This window comes from Vicugna pacos, chromosome 10 (genome assembly GCF_048564905.1).
Source record: "Vicugna pacos chromosome 10, VicPac4, whole genome shotgun sequence".
NCBI classification, from domain to species: domain Eukaryota; kingdom Metazoa; phylum Chordata; class Mammalia; order Artiodactyla; family Camelidae; genus Vicugna; species Vicugna pacos.
In genome coordinates this window covers 51,912,196-51,930,770 of record NC_132996.1, presented here as the reverse complement: position 1 = coordinate 51,930,770, position 18,575 = coordinate 51,912,196, and the positions used below count along the sequence as shown (strand labels likewise).

Sequence of the window (18,575 nt, the reverse complement as noted above, 5' to 3'; positions counted from 1 at the left end):
CTGGGACCAGGGCACTGAACAAGGTCAGCAGGGTTACTGCCCCAAAGGAGTTTATAGCCCAGGAGAAAAGACAGACATTCAACAAGTCCAGAGCAGAGCATAATGAACATTATAACAGAAGTACAAGGTGCTGAGTGCTTAGTCTAAAGGGAGACCTTTCCTCCCCAGGGCCTTTCTGTCCCTGAGAGATGCCTCCCCGAGGGATGATGGGGACTCGCAGGCCAGGCTCAGCAAGCCTCACGGTCAGGAAATTCACCCTCAAAATAAAGCATAAATCATTTTAGCTTAATAGAATCCATTTCCTCTAGCTGTTTCATCATTAGATTTTGAAAAGCAGCAGCCCCCTTCCTGTGTAAGAAATAATCATATCCCGAGGTCCACGTTACACATCATTGGGTTTCTCATCCCTAGATTCAGTCATTATAAATCCTTTAATAATATTTAAGTGAAAAAAAGGAATGGAAAACAAATAAACAAACAAAAATCCTGAAGTTTCCGTCCATGCTGATGGACTCGTGAACTAACGACATGGAGGCAGGGGACTGGCCCAGAAAACCCACCTGTTTGTCTTTGGGCTTATTAAAGTGTTCAGATGTTGGGCCCTTGAGCTTTGGACTCAAAGAAATTATTAGGAAGGAGTTTTCCTGCTTGTGAAAGAGCAATTATTAATGTAAAATTCAATAGTCAATTCTAGACTGCTTGAAAGCAAATCAAATCCATTGGGATCCAACATAGCGCAGGAACGTGGACTTCAGCCCTGAGGGGTGGACATCTAGGGTTCAAATCCTGAATCCGCACTAATTAGCTACCTGACCCTGGAAAAGTCATTAAACCTCTCTCCTCTGCAGGAGTGTAATGATGCTAGCCATGAAGTTAATGTGAGGGGTGGATTAGATAATGGAGCTGAAAACACTTCACACACATTAAAACACTCCAGGAGTGTAGTTATTGAAAAGGGAAGCAGGCTATCTCCCTTGGGGGTCACCATCTCATAATCTACAGGAAGAGCTGCTTGCCCAAGGTCATAGCAATTCTTTTTAAATGGACCGCTACACAGTGGTGGTCCTCACGCCTGGTGCACTCCAGCAGGGCTGAGACGGTTTGCAAAAATGAGTTTCTAATAATAAAGTACTCCAGTGTGCAAGAGTTTGACTATTTCTTGTAAATTATAACAGATTTAAGATTATTCCCTGATACGCTTTTGTTGGAGAGAGAAAAGGATAAAGTTACAGCTGTTGTGACCATAAGCCACAGACCACCTAAGCTTCAAACTGCAGTGCGTCCACCTTGTGAACTCTATCCATGAGGCATGTCTTCTCGGGATAAAGTTGAGGGTGTGGCTTAGGAACAAAAGAACTTCACTTTGATTTTTTTTCCATAGACTCTACAGAGTCTCAAACCACAACTCTAACAGATGTACAGACACCCTTTGGGGCCTTACTCACTGCAACAGACATTATTAACAATGCAACAAAATTCTTCTAATTGAACACTGATTTTGTTCAAAATTTTAAACCTATGCTTCAGGGAAGATGAGTTCCCCGCCCCACCGCAACTCCTAGCTCCAATGGATAGGTCACGGCTGATGTAAGTCAAGACCTACAGCCAGAGTTCTCCTCGCCAATGATTGGTTCAGTGTGGGCATTCCGGGGCATGTGAGACCCCATCTTTGCAATAAGAATTAAAGTCAATTAAAGACTTCTGGAATGGCCATCCTTCCAGTTTTTAGAAGAGATGTTTGTGAATAAGCACTCCTCTTTCTGGTACTGGATATTTTTTTTTTCCATGGGATGCCTGGAACTGTGGGAGTCAATTCTGGATCATGAAGGAGGCTAACCTATAGGAAGACACTGTGAACAGCAGGGTGGAAACTTGGAAGAAAACTAGGTCTTTGATAAACACCATGGAGCCCCTGGAATCTCCCTCCTTCCACACTTCTTGTTGTGGGAAATAACGTTTTATGAGAGCTGATTGCTCTGTTACTTACAGAGATACTCGGCTGACATGCACTGATATGCGTATATCAAGAAACACGTGACAGATAATAATCACATAGGGGACAGATCATGAGTTGATGCATGGATGGGTTATAGCTTACGGTCAAGCATGATAGCTGTAACTCCGCCCTTCTCTCTCCTACCCAAGAAAGCACATCTGAGTAAAAGTGAAAGGACGTTATTGTCGTTGGGATGATCACCTAGAATCTGTCCATGTTTACAAGACACGGTTGTTCATAACGGACCATTCGGATTGCTGGTGCCTATGCGCTACCAATTAATACATAGTGTTATTATTATTACATGTGCTTTCCTCTGAAAGCATCTTAAGTGATTTTTTTTTCTCACCACATCTATCACACTTCCCTGACAGAGTCCACTCTGGTCATCTCTCAGTAGCTACCACCAGCAAAGAAGATAAAAGGGTGAGGCCCTTGGAGCCAAACGGCTGGACATCCATCCCAGGGTTCTTGGGTGTTCCTTCTTCCTGGACCAGTAGCTGCGCCTGCGTGGCTGCTGGAAGTCATCGTATAAACCACCTCCTTCACACACACCAGTCAAAGCCTGAGCCAAGCTCTAGCCACCAAAGTGCTCAAAACAAGACAAAGACACTTCCAATAAAATGGACCAGACTTGATCCTAAACCAAGGCTTAACGTTCAAGATTCTTAAATAATGAATTTTTCTCCCATGGGAAAAAATGACACTTATTGTTTCCCAGAGTTTGGGCTCCTTTGTTCCCCCAACATGTGCTTCTAAAAGTCTGAGTCAGCTTGGAGGTTCCCATGGTTTTCTTCCCACCACTAGTCTATTGCAGGGCGTATGCGCTAAGCCAGCTGCTTTCAGAATGTTGACGTGTAGAACTTTCTTTCCTGGCTGTCTCACTCAGATGGCCCACACATGAGGCAGCCGGAGCGGGACCTGTGTTGGCTAGAGTTGCTATGAGGAGATTTGACCCTACCCTCCAGACTGTCCCCTGGTCCTGAGAGCCGGTGGGGTTGAGAAGTTCCAACAAGTCGGCCCCCACAAGGAACTGCGGGGATCTGAGAAACAACCGGCAGTGCTACTCATCCTTGAGAATCCTTGAGAGGCTTTTCCTGAGGCCCTGGCCCAGCTGAGGTCTCCCTGCCACATGCTGTCACAAGCCCCTGTGCTTCCCTTTCCTTGTTTTACCACCAGTGTCATCAAACAAAGGCATAATCAGTTGTTTACTGTGTCTTCTCAGATAGACCGTAAATTCCGTCAGAGCAGAGCATGTGCGTCTTTTGTTTAAGGTTGTAGCCCCAGCGCCTGGCCGAGTGCTCGGTACATATTGGTATTTGATAAACACATGTTGGGTGAACAAAAGAGTCACTTGAAAACCGCTGACTGCTCAGGCAGGCTGGGCAGAAGCTAGGCCAGGTTATGCTGGGCCTTCTGGTCTCCGGATGCTCATTGAATCAAAAAGGATCAAAATGAAGGCCAAACCAGATCCAAGTACAGTGACAGCCTCAGTAGAGTGTAAACATCTACACTATTTCCCATTGTGCCACGAAAAAAGCAAAAACGAAAAACAAACGAACAAAAAAAACCCAGAAGCATTTCATCTTCCTCTCTCTGTCACTCAAGGTCTTCCTGCCCTGGTCATCCGCTGTCCTGTTTAGTGCCCTTCCCTCTCCTCTGTCACCTCAAAGGATGAAACAGAAAGCACACTGGACTGAGAGTCAGAAACCAGGGTTTCGACTCTAACTAGTTGTGTGAACTTGGGCAAGTCACGTGCAGCCTTTGAGACATCCTTCCCTTACTTGTCCAATAAGACAAGTGGGCTACATCGTTTCCAGCACTTTGCCCCATCCTAACACGCCATCGTCACTTCAGTGTCACCAGCTCATGATAACTTCCACTTAGGGCCCTTTCTCCTTTTCTCCACTTTTCCCTCTTTGGAGCCATACTTCGGTGCCGTCTTGGGGACCCAGGTCAGCCTGCACCTTCTAAGCCCTGGCAAAGCATCTGAAAACCCTCCCGCACCAGCCTCCAGCGCTTTTATTGAGTCACCCCAGCAATGGCATTGGGACTCAACTTGGCAGGGCACCCCAGTCCCCTGTAGGCTGGCTGCATCCACCGGCCTCAGGAAGCAGCAGAACCAAGAATCTGAACACATACCAGGTCCCCTAGGTAAGCACTGCCCAGGAGGGGATGGACGGCAGCTCAGAGGAGATGGGTGAGCATTCCAAAGAATACAATTTCAACGATTGGGGTCAACCAGCAACAGGAGACAGAGATAAAGGGGAACGTTACCTCAGGTAATAATAGAACCTTGTAGTTCTGCCTCACGTGCTCCTGCCTACCAGCACAGAACACTTTCACACCAGCAGGCAGAGGTGGAGAGGTCTGGGGCAGACAGACGGATTATTATCCCCAGGTGGCTCACACAGTGTATTGAAACATTAGGCAGATAAAGCCAGCAGCCCCAGGTCACACAATTAGGCTTTGACACGGTGGGAATTAGAGCAGAATGTCCTAATCTCACCCAGGGGCTACTTCTAGTAGACTCTTGACGGAGCCTTTAGTTCATACCTTGGTTCTATCTTATCTTACCTGCCCAGGTAGCGAGCTTCTTTTTTTCCCTTAGGGATGAGTACGGGGAAACTTGGGCAGCCCAGAGCGGGCTGATCAGGGTGAGTTCAGAATCCAGCCTTCTCGACTTGGATGCTACCGGCAGGACCCAGCAGGATCAGTCTGTGGAATGCTGCCACTGTTTGCTTTTGGGAGGCACGGAGGAGCCCCGGTGGCAGCTGAGAACGCAGAGGCTCCAGGGCTGGGAAAAGTTGTAATTAACGTCCGCACACAACCCTTTCATCTTCAAAGGCTTTACTCACATTAGCGAGTTATGCCTCCTATCACCCCCGTGGCTGAGGCATCACTCTGTCTTCTCAGCTTTCAGATGGAGAAGCTGATGCGAGAAGGGGCCCTTTGCCAGGAAGTCTGGCCCTGATTCAAACAGAGGAAATTCCTGGCCCCGGCATCTTACTTTGCTTGGGGTGATGAGAAAACAGATTGTGAATGAATCCTAAGAGAAGGCTGGAGTGAGGAAACTACTCCGGGAAAGAGACTGCATTTATATTGTTCTGAAAGGAGGTGGAGTCTACGCTACGGCTAGCTGACTGGATTCAACTGGCTACCCGCCCCAAGTTACACACAACTATCAGAAAGGTAGACTGGAAAAGCCCACTGCTGCAATGTGATGACATCTATGTGACACAAGGGGGTCAAACCCTCCATATTGTGCCCATGGCAGACATCGCTAATGGACCACAGCACTCTCTGTGGCTGAGCCAAGGTTGGCTTCTCAGCACAGTCCTCTAGGATGCCTCTGGTGATCAGCGGGAAATGGTATATGAGCTGAAATCGGTTTGCCATTGCTGCCCTGCCATAGAGTCTGTTTGGGATTCTCTCAAATTGCTACTCAGGCAAACCTGCCAAAGTTTTTATCTCAACCAATGTTAGAGCTGGCCTTTTTCTTTCTCTCTTCCTTCCTTCCTTCCTTCCTTCCTTCCTTCCTCCCTCCCTTCCTTCCTTCCTTCCTTCCTTCTTTCCTTCTTCCCTTTCTTTCTTTCTTTCTCTTTCTCTTTCTTTCTACATCTTTATTGTAGTATGGTTTCCGTACAGTAAACTACACATATTTCAGATGTACAATTTGACAAATTTTGATAGACGTGTACACCAATGAAACCACCCCCACAATCAAGATAGCTAACATTTCCATCACACTAACATTTCCATCACTCCTCAAGAGGTGCAATTTTCGATTTCCCAATTTATCCCTTCCCACCCCTTTCACCCACTGGTAACCATAAGTTTGTTCTTTATGTCCATGAGTCTGTTTCTGTTTTGCAGATAAGTTCATTTATGTCCTTTTTCTTTAAAGATTCCACATATAAGTAATAGCATATGGCATTTCTCTTTCTCTTTCTGGCTTACTTCTCTTAGAATGATGATCTCCAGGTCCATCCATGTTTCTGCAAATGGCATTTTATTCTTTTTTTTATGGCTGAGTATTATCCCATTATGTATATATATGGGATATATATATATATATTTATTTATATATATATATATAAATATATATATATATAAAACTGGATATATATATATATATTTATATATATATATATATATCTCACATTTTCTTTATCTGAAGCTGGCCTTTTCCTGAAGTCTGTCTAGCACTGTCTAAAGAGGGTGTCATGAGAACTTCTAAGTCTTTGGGGCAGAAGAATTGGAACACATAGATGGTGCCACTGTTCCCTGATCACCTGAATCACGCCAACCTCACCGCTCACTGCGCTTCAACATGGCCTCTCTTATTCAGGTGGACTGAGCCCCCTCTCCACCCAAGTCAGACCATACTTATTTCTCCCACTTTAAATTTTCAGCTCATCCTTTCCTTGGGCTGCTCCCCTCTCTCTGTCCATCTCCTTTTCCATGCTCAATTCATCCTCAGATCTCACTCCTTCCATGATGCCATCCTCTACAATTGCCACTCCTGGAGATGTCTGCTTTCTTGTATAATTCTTTCACCCATTTGCTTTTCTTTCACCAAACTGTAAGCTCTGTGAGGACAGAAACTAGGTCTTCTAATTCCCTCACTTCTTTCCACAGTGCCAATCACACAATAGATTTTAGTGCATTGAATTGGTGAGTCTATCCCCATTTTACAACTGGGGAAACAGAGGCAAACAAAAAAGGCAGAATCTTGCCCACAGTCATCCTGTGACTAAGGGGGAGAAATGTGGTCCCTGCTGGCCACACGTGGTTCTCACTTCTCCTAGAACACTGTGTCTGGGGGACTGGCTGGAGATACAGACGACTGAAGCGTACCCAGCGATCACTGAGGCCACTGACTATGGTGTCGTCTTTCAACTTCTGGTCGGCGGCTTCTAGGACTGATATGAAACGGGTCCACCCAGGGTGGACTGTGATCTGATGAGGATTTTCAGGGACTGACAGAAGGTCAGAACCCCAACAGGGCATATGGTCTCTGACTCTCCGCTTTCACAAACACCTAAGTAACGTCGTCTTCATTTCATAGCCTTTCTTTTTCCCTCCCTCCCTGCTCCCCACCAACCCGCAGTGAGCAAGAAGAGCTTCTCTAGTTTCATGAAAAAGAAATAAGTATCTTAGCAGGAATCTGGAAGGTTCTCCATAGAAGTAGCAACTCACCATCCCAAAGGCCTGCCTTGCCCAGTGCTTTGGCATGTGTGTGTGTGTGTGTGTGTATATATACACACACCGATATATACATTTGTTTTTTGCTTGTGTTGGCTGACTATTTTTTTTTCTCTTCAGATACCCACGGCCACCCTAGTTATCTCACCCTCTAACCACTGATTTGTCTGAACGTTGTGGCCCATTTTGCACCAACGCATCCCAGGGTCCCCTTGAGGGAAGCCAAGAAATCCAAGGTGTTCATGGAGCTTTCAGAGTAAAGGATATAATCTTTTCTCTTCTTCAGGAGTTGGCATTTCTGGCCTCTTGAAGTAATGTTGGTTCATAGTAAAGCATCTTGCATTCAGATCCTGTAGCTAATCCCAGGACTGGCTTCTTGTGGTTGTCGCTGTGTGACTGAGACCTGGTGCTAACCTCTCTGCTGCGAGCTTCTCCGTCTGCTCTCCTGTCAGTGGTCAGGAGGATTCGGTGGAGTCCTCTGAGCAAAGCACCTTGGCCCAGGAGTCATTCTTGCCCATTGGAGTTTAGAGTGTATCTGGGTCCATTCGCTGGTTGCTTCTGGTGTGGATTAATAATTCACTTCTGACATTTGATACAAACCAGGCATCACTTTTGTGTGTTGTGGGGGTGGGGGGAGGGCGGCACTGCCTTATAGACATGTTATTCTTTCCATTCAGTTTTATGAGGCTTAGGTGTTCACGGGCCCACAGAATGATGGATTTATAGAACAGGAGGTCTGAAAAGGACCTTACAAGAATCCTGTTGTCTCATTTTACATGTGGAAAACTGGAGGCAATCTGGGGTGAAATGATTGGTTCGGCATCACATAGTCAAATCAGAAACAGAGAGGAACTAAAATGTCATAGTCATTTTTGCTCTTGAGGCACCTTCTATGTACTAGACCCTGAGCTTCAGACACTACGTGCTGAACATTGTTCTAAACACTCAGCATGTGCAACCCCAGGGCCTCACGCTGCTCTTCAGTGGCAGGAAGGAGAATCAACCTGGGGTCTGTCTTGTTTCAAAGCCCTGACTCCTTCTACATGGTCCTCCTCCAAAGCCAACCTCTTCGTTTCCATCACATCACAGGAAACAGCTGGTTTGGTATGGAAGGTCTTTAAACCACGGAAAGAAATGACTTCTCCCTTTTTATTTTATCAGTGACCAAAAAACCAACCTCTTTTCTCTGAGTGTTGTTAAGAACATGACTTTGAAACTTGGGGTTCTTTGTACACAAGACCAGATTGGGACGAGAGCACTGGGGCAGAAAGGCAGACAGACCTCTAGGAAATCAAGTTCTGTTCTGGTCCACTGGACACAAACCCAATGAGCTCTAAATCTCCCCTGCCTTGCCTGACATGTCAAATGTGAAGAAAGATACACCCAAATGAGAGAGAAGGCAGACAAAGGTGATTTCAAGGAGATTTGAGGATCAGTACATGAGACCCTAGGAAGAAAAAGAAGAAGAAGAAGAAGGTTTCTAGAGACCAGAAAGAAGAGAAAGGGTGCAAATGAATTATCCAGAAACTATTAAAAAAAAAATCACAGAAGGTAAACGAAAAAGATGGCTTTGCTAGCCAAATCTAGAAATTTTACTCATTCAGCCATCCAGCATTTACTGAACATGTACTATAACTGAGGAATTGACAGCTGGGGACTACAGCGATACAAAATTGTACTAATGTTCATAAATGCATATTAAAGCATGAGATTTTTCCATAAGGCACTTATATGCTCATCTGTAAAAGGGAACAAATTATCATAATATAGCTCAAAGGCATCCCCTGAACATCTTTTTTAGTAAAGATATGCTTGTGAAGGTTTTAGGAATTATCAGGGCGAAACAACTAGAAGACAGCAGGGAAAAGTAAAAGTCACTCTGGGAAGTCTAGAGGGACGTACTTGACCCCTAAGGCTGACACTGATAACCAGTCCCACCACAGAGGACCCCCTACGAAGGTGACTTCTGGGCAGGAGACTTCTATGACAATGTTATTTCTCTCTCCAAACTCTGGCTTGCATCTGTGTGCCCAGCACTCTGGTGGGTACCTGAACCCTTGTCCTCCCCTTTCAGGGAAATGTGGCCCTGAAACTTACTGGTGGCTGCGGGGCTAACTCAGTGACATCCACTGGTCACCTGCAGACTGTAAGGCAGTGCTCAGCTCTGCTGGAACCTGCTTCGTGGACTGGACACCTTCAACAATGTCAACATCTGACTTGTATACAGTAGATAATCGTTTAATGCTTTTGGAGTGTACGAAGACTGGGGCCAGGGCCTGGGCCTAGAAATGATCTTCCAGGCCAAAGGCAGGAGACCAGGTATGAGCTGCATGGACTTGTTAATTTTTCCCCGGTGTCTCAGTTTGCATAACGGTGAACACTTGTGAAGAGGCCTTACCATCTTCTCTAATACCTTGGTGGGTTCTCTTTGAGAGAGGAAGTAGAAAAAGACACTGCCTAGATCCATGACGGTTATGTGGTTTCTTCTAGAAGGCATTGCAGACCTGCTCAAGTGCAAAGAGATGTACTGAAAACGAAACAGATGGGGATCTGGGTTGAATCTCTGCCCTGGGGCCAAAGGCTCAGGTCCCTTCATGAAAACAGAGTCAGATGTCTCCAGGGGGCTTTGCCTCCTTGCTTCCGGGGTGGCTTGTTCCTCAGGCAGGGCCCTCTGGAGAAAATGCTCTCTACCTCCTTCCCTTCCTCTCACGCAAAGGTCACCTGCTGGGGCCAAGCAGAAGCCAGGCCTCTGGTTTGTGTTGGGGCTCGGAAGAAGGGATGCAGCTCACCTCTAGCTTTTGCTCATTCCTGGTACCCAGGGTGAGGGTAGTCTGATTTGACAACCTTTGCTCTCAGAGTCCCCTCCTTCCCTCACCAGTTCTAGCCAGTAGCGAGAGGCCCTGACACTAAAGACCCTTAAGCTGAGGGCAAACATTTCTGCTGCTATTTGATGGGCTCATTTTCCAACTGTATCCTATTACGATCCAAAGTCTCAGATGGTGGAGAAGTACCAGTCAGCAATCTTCATCTTCCATCCAGTTGAACAAACAACTCAATTCACCATCCTTTTCAATCCTAACCCCTCTCTAAGTCCCCACCCCCCACCCCATCACCCCGTATAGAAGAAAGCAGAACTTCTGTCCGGGAGTTGGAATGAATGAGTCACTCAGAAGACGAACGGGAAGAAGCTTCCATTACAACTTCTTCTTTCTCCTTCATATGTGCAATTCCAGGCTCCTCCTGTGACATCACAGTAGAAAGGGAGAGCAAAACCATCTCTGTGGATGTTACAATCCCACCCATTCAGATTCCTGAACGGAGTTTACGAAGACAACCAGCGTACTATCAGGTACCATCATACGGGTTTCTGGGATGCCCTGGCATCCTGATACACTAAGGGCGGCACAGCAATGTAGTGACCAAGGGCATGAGCCCCGTAGCTGGACCACCTGGGTTGGAACCCCGGCTTCATCGCTTACCCGCCCTGTGGCCCTGGGCAAGTTACTTAAATTCTTTATGCCTCAGTTTTTTCATATGTAAAAGAGGGATAATAAAAGCATTCGTTCACGCGGTTAGTGCGTGGATTAAACAAGTTTGTATGTGGGAAACAACTGAGGTGGTGCCGGCATGTGGTCAGCGCTCTGTGTTTGCTGTTATTACTAGCAGAGGTTATAGCATCTCAAATACATACAACTAGCTGCAAAGAAACAAACACAAAAGGAACAAGAGCTGTAACTCTCAGGGTGCGGGGAAGAAAGATGAACATCAGGCACAGCCCGAGGAGGCTGGCCCCGGCACCACAGCAAATGCTCAGAATTACTGGTCTACGGGAGTCATCTCTCTCTCTCTCCCCGGAGTTTTGCAATTAATGTTTACTCCCAAAAGCTGAAGACTTGAGAAAGATTAGGGGGTGGGGGGTGCCTGAGTTTTGCAAATCACCTTCTTGGTGACTCAGCCCCTCCCCACCTACCTGGGACCTGCGTGCCCACACCTGCACTTAGGAGGGACACTTGCCTCAGGAGGACGCACCCAGGCAGCCAGTGCACCGCAAACTCAGGGAGATCCGGCTTCATGAGGTTCTGTTGCCCCATGACACCCACCCCTCCTCTTGTATTTGCCTCCCTGTCCCCAAGCTCCAGGGGACAGCTGACCTATGGGTGGGCAGGACCGCCCCCGTTGTGGGCAACTTCACACTTGACGAGCTCGGTGGGGAGGAGGCATGGTTTGCCAACGTCAGGCTTCCCTGGAGACCTTTAGTAGCTGCAGGAGACCTACAGAAAGAGCAAGAACCTTCTGGGAAGTACTCCTGCTTCTCTCCCGACTGCCACCACCTTCTAGAAGCAGGAGGCGGGAGTTGGAAGGCTGTGGGCCTCTCACCCAGGGAGTCCAGCCTCAGCTTAGCAACTCCAAAATAAGCAGACCTCCAAGCGGGCCGCTGCTCCAGAGCGTTTTCTTTTGAGGCTTAAACTGGAGGGTTGGTATCATCATCCTGCCTGGCTCCCACTCCCTTCTTAGCTCAAGAATCTAGTAACCCTGTCCTCAGACAGACGTCCCCAGCCACAGCAAGCAGCCACCAAAGCCACAAATAGACAGGCGATGTCCCTCCCTCGGCAGACCAAACACGAACCCTGTGGCGGGTAGCTGGCCAGCCAAGCGCCCTTCTCAGCCCAGTCCTGAGCGAGGCAGCCATCACCACCGTTATCACATACAGATAAACGTTTGGCATCTTAGGTAGGCTTTCCAGCATGCTTTCGTATATACAGCTGTAGTAATTTCTATATTCTAGATATTAATTTCAGTTCCACAGTTACTGGTAAAAACTATGGGCCATGACTGGGAGCTGGGACCACAAAAATGAATGCGTTATGATGCCTGATGTTAGGGGGCTCCCACGGCACTGCCGAAGAGAGATAAGAGAAGACAGATAACGGTTTGGGGTTTTCCTCCATTGAGAAGTGTGAAAGTCATTAGCACCTCTTGGCCCTAAAAGATAAATATGGCTCTTTATCTTGATTTTCCTGTGCAGCTTTTAGCCTAATTAACTGGGGATCTATGGGAACCAGATACCACATTGTCAGAGACAGAGTTGGCCACCATCCCATTACACCAGGCAGTGACTTTAACCCCCTCCCCCTCATTTGGCAATGTCTGGAGGCAATTTTGGTTGTCACATCTTCGGAGGAGGGTGCGCTACCAGAATCTACTGTGTAGAAGCCAGAGATGCACAGTCAGCTGTTATCCAGGAAACCCTACGCTAGACCGTGAGCTAGTCGGAAGCAAGGACTGTGCCCTGGCAGTGAGTTCTCAGGACCCAACCGCTGTGTGCATCCAATAGGCAATGCATAATCATTTGTTGAATATATCATTCAGTTAATGAACTTACTTGAGAGGGGATAAATTAATAGCAGGGTAACAGAAATATACACGCCTTTAACTCATCCCCTCTTCAGATACACAAATTGTCTCTTGTCCACATTGCCGCCTCTTCCCCATCACTGATTCCCCAGCCTTCCTGTCTGTGCCTCATCTTGACAATGCTGCTAGCCTTACGGTCTCAGTTGGACAGGCTGTCACTTGATTGCACTGTGTTACACGTGTAAAACCATAGGTTCTAGGAAATAAGTCCCACATCTCACACATTTAATTCCCCTGTAGTACCCAACACAATGTGGGACCCACAGAAGACACCTTATAAATGCTTCACGAGTGACCAGCAATACCCAAATTATGTGTAGACACATGTGTTCAGAGGCACATATACCTACAAGCACACCCACAACGTGTCTATATCCACATCAAGCAACCGAGAATCCAATATGCAGCTTTTCTTGATTCTTCACATATTGGGGTGATCGAGAAACGGATGGAGAACAGAGGAATACAAATGTTTCTCTCCAAAAGTACATGTCTTCTGGACCACATATCAATTTAATCAGACACTAGACTGATTAAGGAGTTGTATGGATATGAATTCACTCAAGCAAAAAGCCTTGCAAGTCTCTGACTTCGAATCACACGAAGCCATGAATTTGTTTGTAGAAAAATGCATAGATATTTGGTCAAAATATACACTAGGCTTCAACTGGTAGAGTATTGGCACATTTGAAATCCTGACTCTCCTGGAAAATCTGGAGCGCACAGTCCCAGTGTCTGTGCCAAGCCAGATTCCACAACCACAAACTTTAGAAAACACCCCTTCCTTACTCCGGCGAATCAGGCTGGCTTCCCAAACCCCTGTTGGCCAGCTTTGAGGGAGTACCTTTTTTAAGGAAAACGGTCAATTTGCTAAGTGAGTGACAAGTGGGGTTCCAATGTAAGGTCGGAGGTCCCATTCTAAAGAACACTTGTGTATTTCCCATGCAAGCAGGGACACAAAGGAAAATGAGCCATCGGCTTCTTGCTGTGCAAACCCCTCAGAATTTCTCTCTGAGGCAGAAAAGATCCCCTTTGAGGACAGCTCTATCCAACAGCATCTGCCACCTACTGCAGCTCTTTCTTTCACAAGAGCCACTTCCCTTTCAGGCTCTGGGTGGAGTCGGTTAAAAAGGAGGCGCTGGTGAAACACAAGGACAGCCTAGCCCGGCCCCGATCAGGATGGATGGCAGAAGAGGCCGGCTCCCCTCCCATCACCCCCTGTCCATCACGGAACCCTGCCTGGAACTGTCTGACACCGAAGGTGGATCTTAAATCTCATTTGGGTGGCCACATGTCTCCGAGAGCCCCACAGTGGCTTTCCATTCAAGAGCCTTGATTTTTCTAGAGAACCGTATCAGTCCATCCCGGGGTGCTTAAGACTCTCCCTCACTGGCGCACATACAACCTGCTAAGCGCTGAGGGTTTCCACCCAACATGTGACAAAGGAGCTTCCTGGGTCATCGCACTCAAAATGCTCACAGGGTCAGAGCCTCCGCAGGGCCTCTTTCTTAATTTCCAGGCAGAAGGCACTGCCCTGACTTGTCTCTTACACAAGGAACAGCCTCTCCCTTTTCACCAAGCCTGCAAATGAGAGCATGTCTAGAAGGGCAGCTGGACTCTGATAAGGGAATTGGTTTAATTTTAGTTACAAATAACTAGGTTGGCATCTCTGGACAGCTGTGGCCAGGCCTGGGGAGAGACAGGCCAAGGCAGAGCAGGGCAGCCAAGAGTCCTCAGTCTGCCAGGGGGAGAGGAAAGCCACTCACACCAGGCTTCGTGTTCGCCAGCCTCATACAATTTCCAATGTCCTCCAGAGGCTAAGTAACAAACCAGAGGAACACAGGCACTGGAGTCTAACCCGAGGGATGTCAGACAGAGGGGGACCCCAACGCCACCACTCACTAGCTGTGCATCCTTGGGCAAGTCATGCCATCTCCCTGAGCCTCAATTTCTCTATCTAGAAAAAGGAATTAAGAGAGAGCTAAATGTATATAGGGCTATCATGAGGCTTATATAGGATAACCTACTTAAGCTTCTGGCTGAATGCCTAGCATAGAGTCAGTACTCAGTAAATTGAATTCCCTGGGGACTCAGGAAGCTACAAGAGCAGAGTGCCTCCGAGGGGTCCAGAGACACTCCAGGAGACCCTGGACAGTACAGAGACTCTTCCCTGAGCAGCAACTTTGCTTGATAATAAGAAATCTATATAATTATTCTTATATTAAACTCAAACTGGGTACACTGTGAAGTAAAACACAAAATTGTAATGAGTGTTGAGGATAGCATTTAAGGCATGAAACAAACATTGCTCCGTCAGTAGACCACACCTTCCCCGCCCACTGAAGTGGGTAGAGGTGCGGCTCACGACAGCCCATGATGATAGAGGTATTCTGGAGACCCGAAGTTTGGAAAATGTCCTTGGCTTACACTCTGCCTAAGAGAGGAAAGTGATTTCTCCTCTCTTCTCTCTCTTTCAGGATCTGTTTCCTCCGTGGGAAAAAGAAGGGATTTTTCAGAATGATCTGTAGAGTCCCTATCTCTGAGTCTACAACAATGAGTCAAGAAATATTTCTTGAATGAATGAAAGGGGATCTGTCATTAACTAAGAATTTCATGCTGCCTAGCACCCTCTCCTGCGTGGGGCTATTGCGGGGTGGCGGTGGGGGAGAAATGGAAACTTTCCCTACTAGCTGCTAGCCTCAAACATACCTCCTTGGCACCATGCCTTTGCAGGAAGTAAGATGTCCATTGTGTATGTGGAGGACAACTGAACTAACTAATGCTAACCTCAGCAGTGATGGTGTTTTGCTTCCTTGCTTCTTCACCTGGGAAAACACGACTAAAGCTGGAACTCCCAGAAAGAGGGGTCTCTAATGCTCAGAGGCCACCCCCAAGCCCCAGGAGCTCTCAGACACATCCATCTTTCTAAACGCCAGGAGCGCAATTCCCTAGCAATGACCTCTCACCCAAAGAGGAAAGGAGAAGGAGGTGCCCACTGCCCTCTGCCCAGGACCACCTTCTTCCTTCCACATGTGACACCTAGTTCAAGGTATCTGTTCTCCAAGTTACAGATTCTGGGTCCAATGCTGCTTCACTACATTTGGCCATTTCTCTACTTCTTGCTTTCTAATATGAAGACTGGACTTTTCTTCCTCCCTGAAGTCTTGCCTTTTTCCAAAGTTTCCTCACTGTCCTCTGGAGCCTACTGCCTCCACTGGAGGGGTGCCACAGAGCCTCCCCGCCTCCTCTTTCTCCTTGCCCTCTCTGCCTGCCCAGCCCCAGCCCCAGCCTGAGCCCGCTGTTAAGTCACGTCTCCTGTCCAAGTCTCAGTTCCTCTCAAACAACTTTATGAGCACATGGAAGCCTGGGCCCAGGCAGTTATTGCTACCAGCACTTTTTTGTGCTTCCTCCGAATTATCGCTGCCCAAGGGACCATGAAAATGCAGGCAGGAGTGAGCTGGCTGGTCTCAGGGAGAACTTCAAGGGTCAGGACATTGCCAAATATTTGGGGATGGGCCCTTTAGAAAAATCAGCCATACAGGGTGGAAGGAGTCAGGAGTCAGAATCCTCAGAAACAAAGCAGAAGACGTTATAGGAAATTAACAGACAAAGAAACTTGTCTGGAGGCCACGGAGACACCAGCATGGCTCCCTTTCCCTGAGGGCAGGCTCAGGGCTCTCCCCGAAGTCTTTTCCTCCTCTCTCTCATCTCAAGCACGTCTGCCTTTTAAGGGCTCCTTGGAGCTCCCATTCCCTTTGGAAGCTTCCTCTAAGGCCCCTGTCCACCCCACTCCTCCTTCCATAAAATCCTGTCTGAGTTTGTCCCTGCCATACGGACAGCCTAACATATTCTGACTAAGCACAGGCCAAGGGGCCTGGTTCACAGGAGCACCAGTCCTTCCGGCTGTGTGAATACCAGCAGGTGGCTTAACCTCTTTGAGCTGCAGTTTCCCTCCTGTACAACAGGGCTGATGACACGACACTCCTCTCTGGGCCATGGAGAGGGTAAAATGAGATGTAAAGAATTTAGCACGGTGCCTGGCACAGTGAAGAAAGTTACAATAAATGCTGGCTAGTGCTGCATTTATTATTTATTATTATTATTATTATTTATTTTTTATTATTTATTATTTATTATTTATTATTATTATTAATTTTGTTTGTTTGTTTCAGGAATCTAAATCCTAGATCCCCGCTTGTCCTCAGTCTAAAATACCCAGGTCAGACGGTGTCTTTTACTTTCTTGGTACACCCCAGAACTGGTTTTAATAAATACCTGCTGAGTGGAATTAACCATAGGTTGAGCTGTCTTAACGACCCAGCTGGCACTTCTTAAAAGAAAAATTAATTCTGCGAGTGATAAGCAAATCAGCCATGTAATTATCTGTATATATATATAGACAAAGAAAAGGAATGCTTGAAGTTCAGCCTGGCCAGAATACCTCACACGCAGCCACCCCCAGGCCCTCCACAGCCACCAAAAGGCACAGACCCCGTTGGAATGGGATCTTGGCAGCCCCAACTCCAGGATCCCTAATGCAGCCCTGGTGCCCAAGTTCCTCCTGCTCCGAGGCTGCCAGGCAGGGAATCCAAGCAGCATTTCTGTCTGGATTTCCCCTAACTGACTGGCAGAAGCAGGAGGTTGCAAGCTTGGAGCAGCTGGCCCAGTCACTGCCTCTCCTACTCACACTCCCCGCTCCAGCCTGGCACCTCGTGGCGACCCAGAACCTCACCACAGGGCTGCATCAGGTTCCCACAAGTGCTAAGATCCTTAGTAGCTGGGGCCAACCGTAAGAGCTTCGGAGACCAGGCGCAGTGAGGGAGCCGCAGGAACCCAGGATTCCTCTCGGGAAAGCTCGCTGCCACCAGCTCTCACACATGGCAACTATGCCCACCTCTCTGGCCACCTCGCTAACAGCCCAGCCCCTGCCCCTGCCCCAGTCCCTGCCTCTGTCCCAGCCCTGGTCCCTGCCCTTCTCTGCCCGTACTCAGCCCCGCCTGACTTCGAGCGCCCTTGGGCACAGGAGCCTGTTCCATCCAGACACGGGCTGCGCGCACTCAGGAATACAGTTACTTTCCGCCTTGGTGCTCCCGCTCCATCGACCTCACCCAAAACTGCGCGCCGGCAGCCTGCCCAGTAAACTTGCCCTCGCTCTTTCTCTTTTCAACAAAACGGTGCTTCCCACCGACAGGCTCTCCAACAGCTTAGCGCAAATCCTCGCCCGGCTCTCCTTAACCAAATCCGCGCGGCTCGCCGCCCACTCGACTCCGGCCCCCAAGGGCCAACTCAGCCCGCGCGGCTGCTGGCTGGGTCCCGGCCGCGCCCGCCACTCCCTCCCGCGGCCCCGGCGGCGGGCACTCACCAATCTGCACCTCCAGGCTCAGCTGCACGAGGCAGAGTCCCCAGGCTGCGCGCCACCAAAACGTGTCCATGGCGTCGGAGAGACCGAGAGAGCAAGCGAGTGGAGCGGGGCGCTGGGCGGGGGCCGGCGGAGCGCTGGGCGGAGGAGGGCGCCCGAACCTGTCGGAGGCTGGGGTCCGGCTGGCAATGAGGGCGCCTCGGAAGTTGGGTGCAGTTTTTATTCGAGGGCCGAGAGTGACCTAAGAGGGAGGGAGCGAGCAGAGGACACACCCAAGCGAGGGGGCTGTGACTAAGCAGCCGGCAGACGTTTAAAGACGTACGGGCTCTCCCTGGCGCTGGCCCCTCCGCCCCCGCCCCGTTCTCCGCCGAGCCGGTAAAGCGGGGCTGCCGGGGCGGGCGCCCGGAGGGCAGCGGGGTCCCCGTGCACCCAGGGTGCGCCGGCTTTCCTTCCCCGGCCTCCGGAGGCAGGAGGGAAAGACTGGTCCTGAAACCTCTCCTCGTGGGAATGAGCCTCTGGCCTCTCCTCTCCGCTAAGTTTCTCTTTGACCCTAGCTGGGGAACTCGTCTCTCTGGGTTTCACAGGCAGCTGGATCTT

General features: G+C 48.5%; 1 protein-coding gene across 9 annotated transcripts in view; it reads right to left on the bottom strand.

The window, feature by feature from the left end:
- The window catches only part of CD44 (CD44 molecule (IN blood group)), an 82,617-nt gene extending 64,429 nt beyond the window's left edge, over window positions 1-18,188 (bottom strand). For all 9 annotated transcript variants that reach the window (XM_015251765.3, XM_072969780.1, XM_072969783.1 and 6 more), the window contains exon 1: window positions 17,982-18,188. In XM_015251765.3, the coding sequence (XP_015107251.2) occupies window positions 17,982-18,051 (70 nt within the window). In that variant the 5' untranslated portion in view covers window positions 18,052-18,188. The remainder of the gene's footprint in view (window positions 1-17,981) is intronic.
- Window positions 18,189-18,575: the final 387 nt, after the last annotated feature.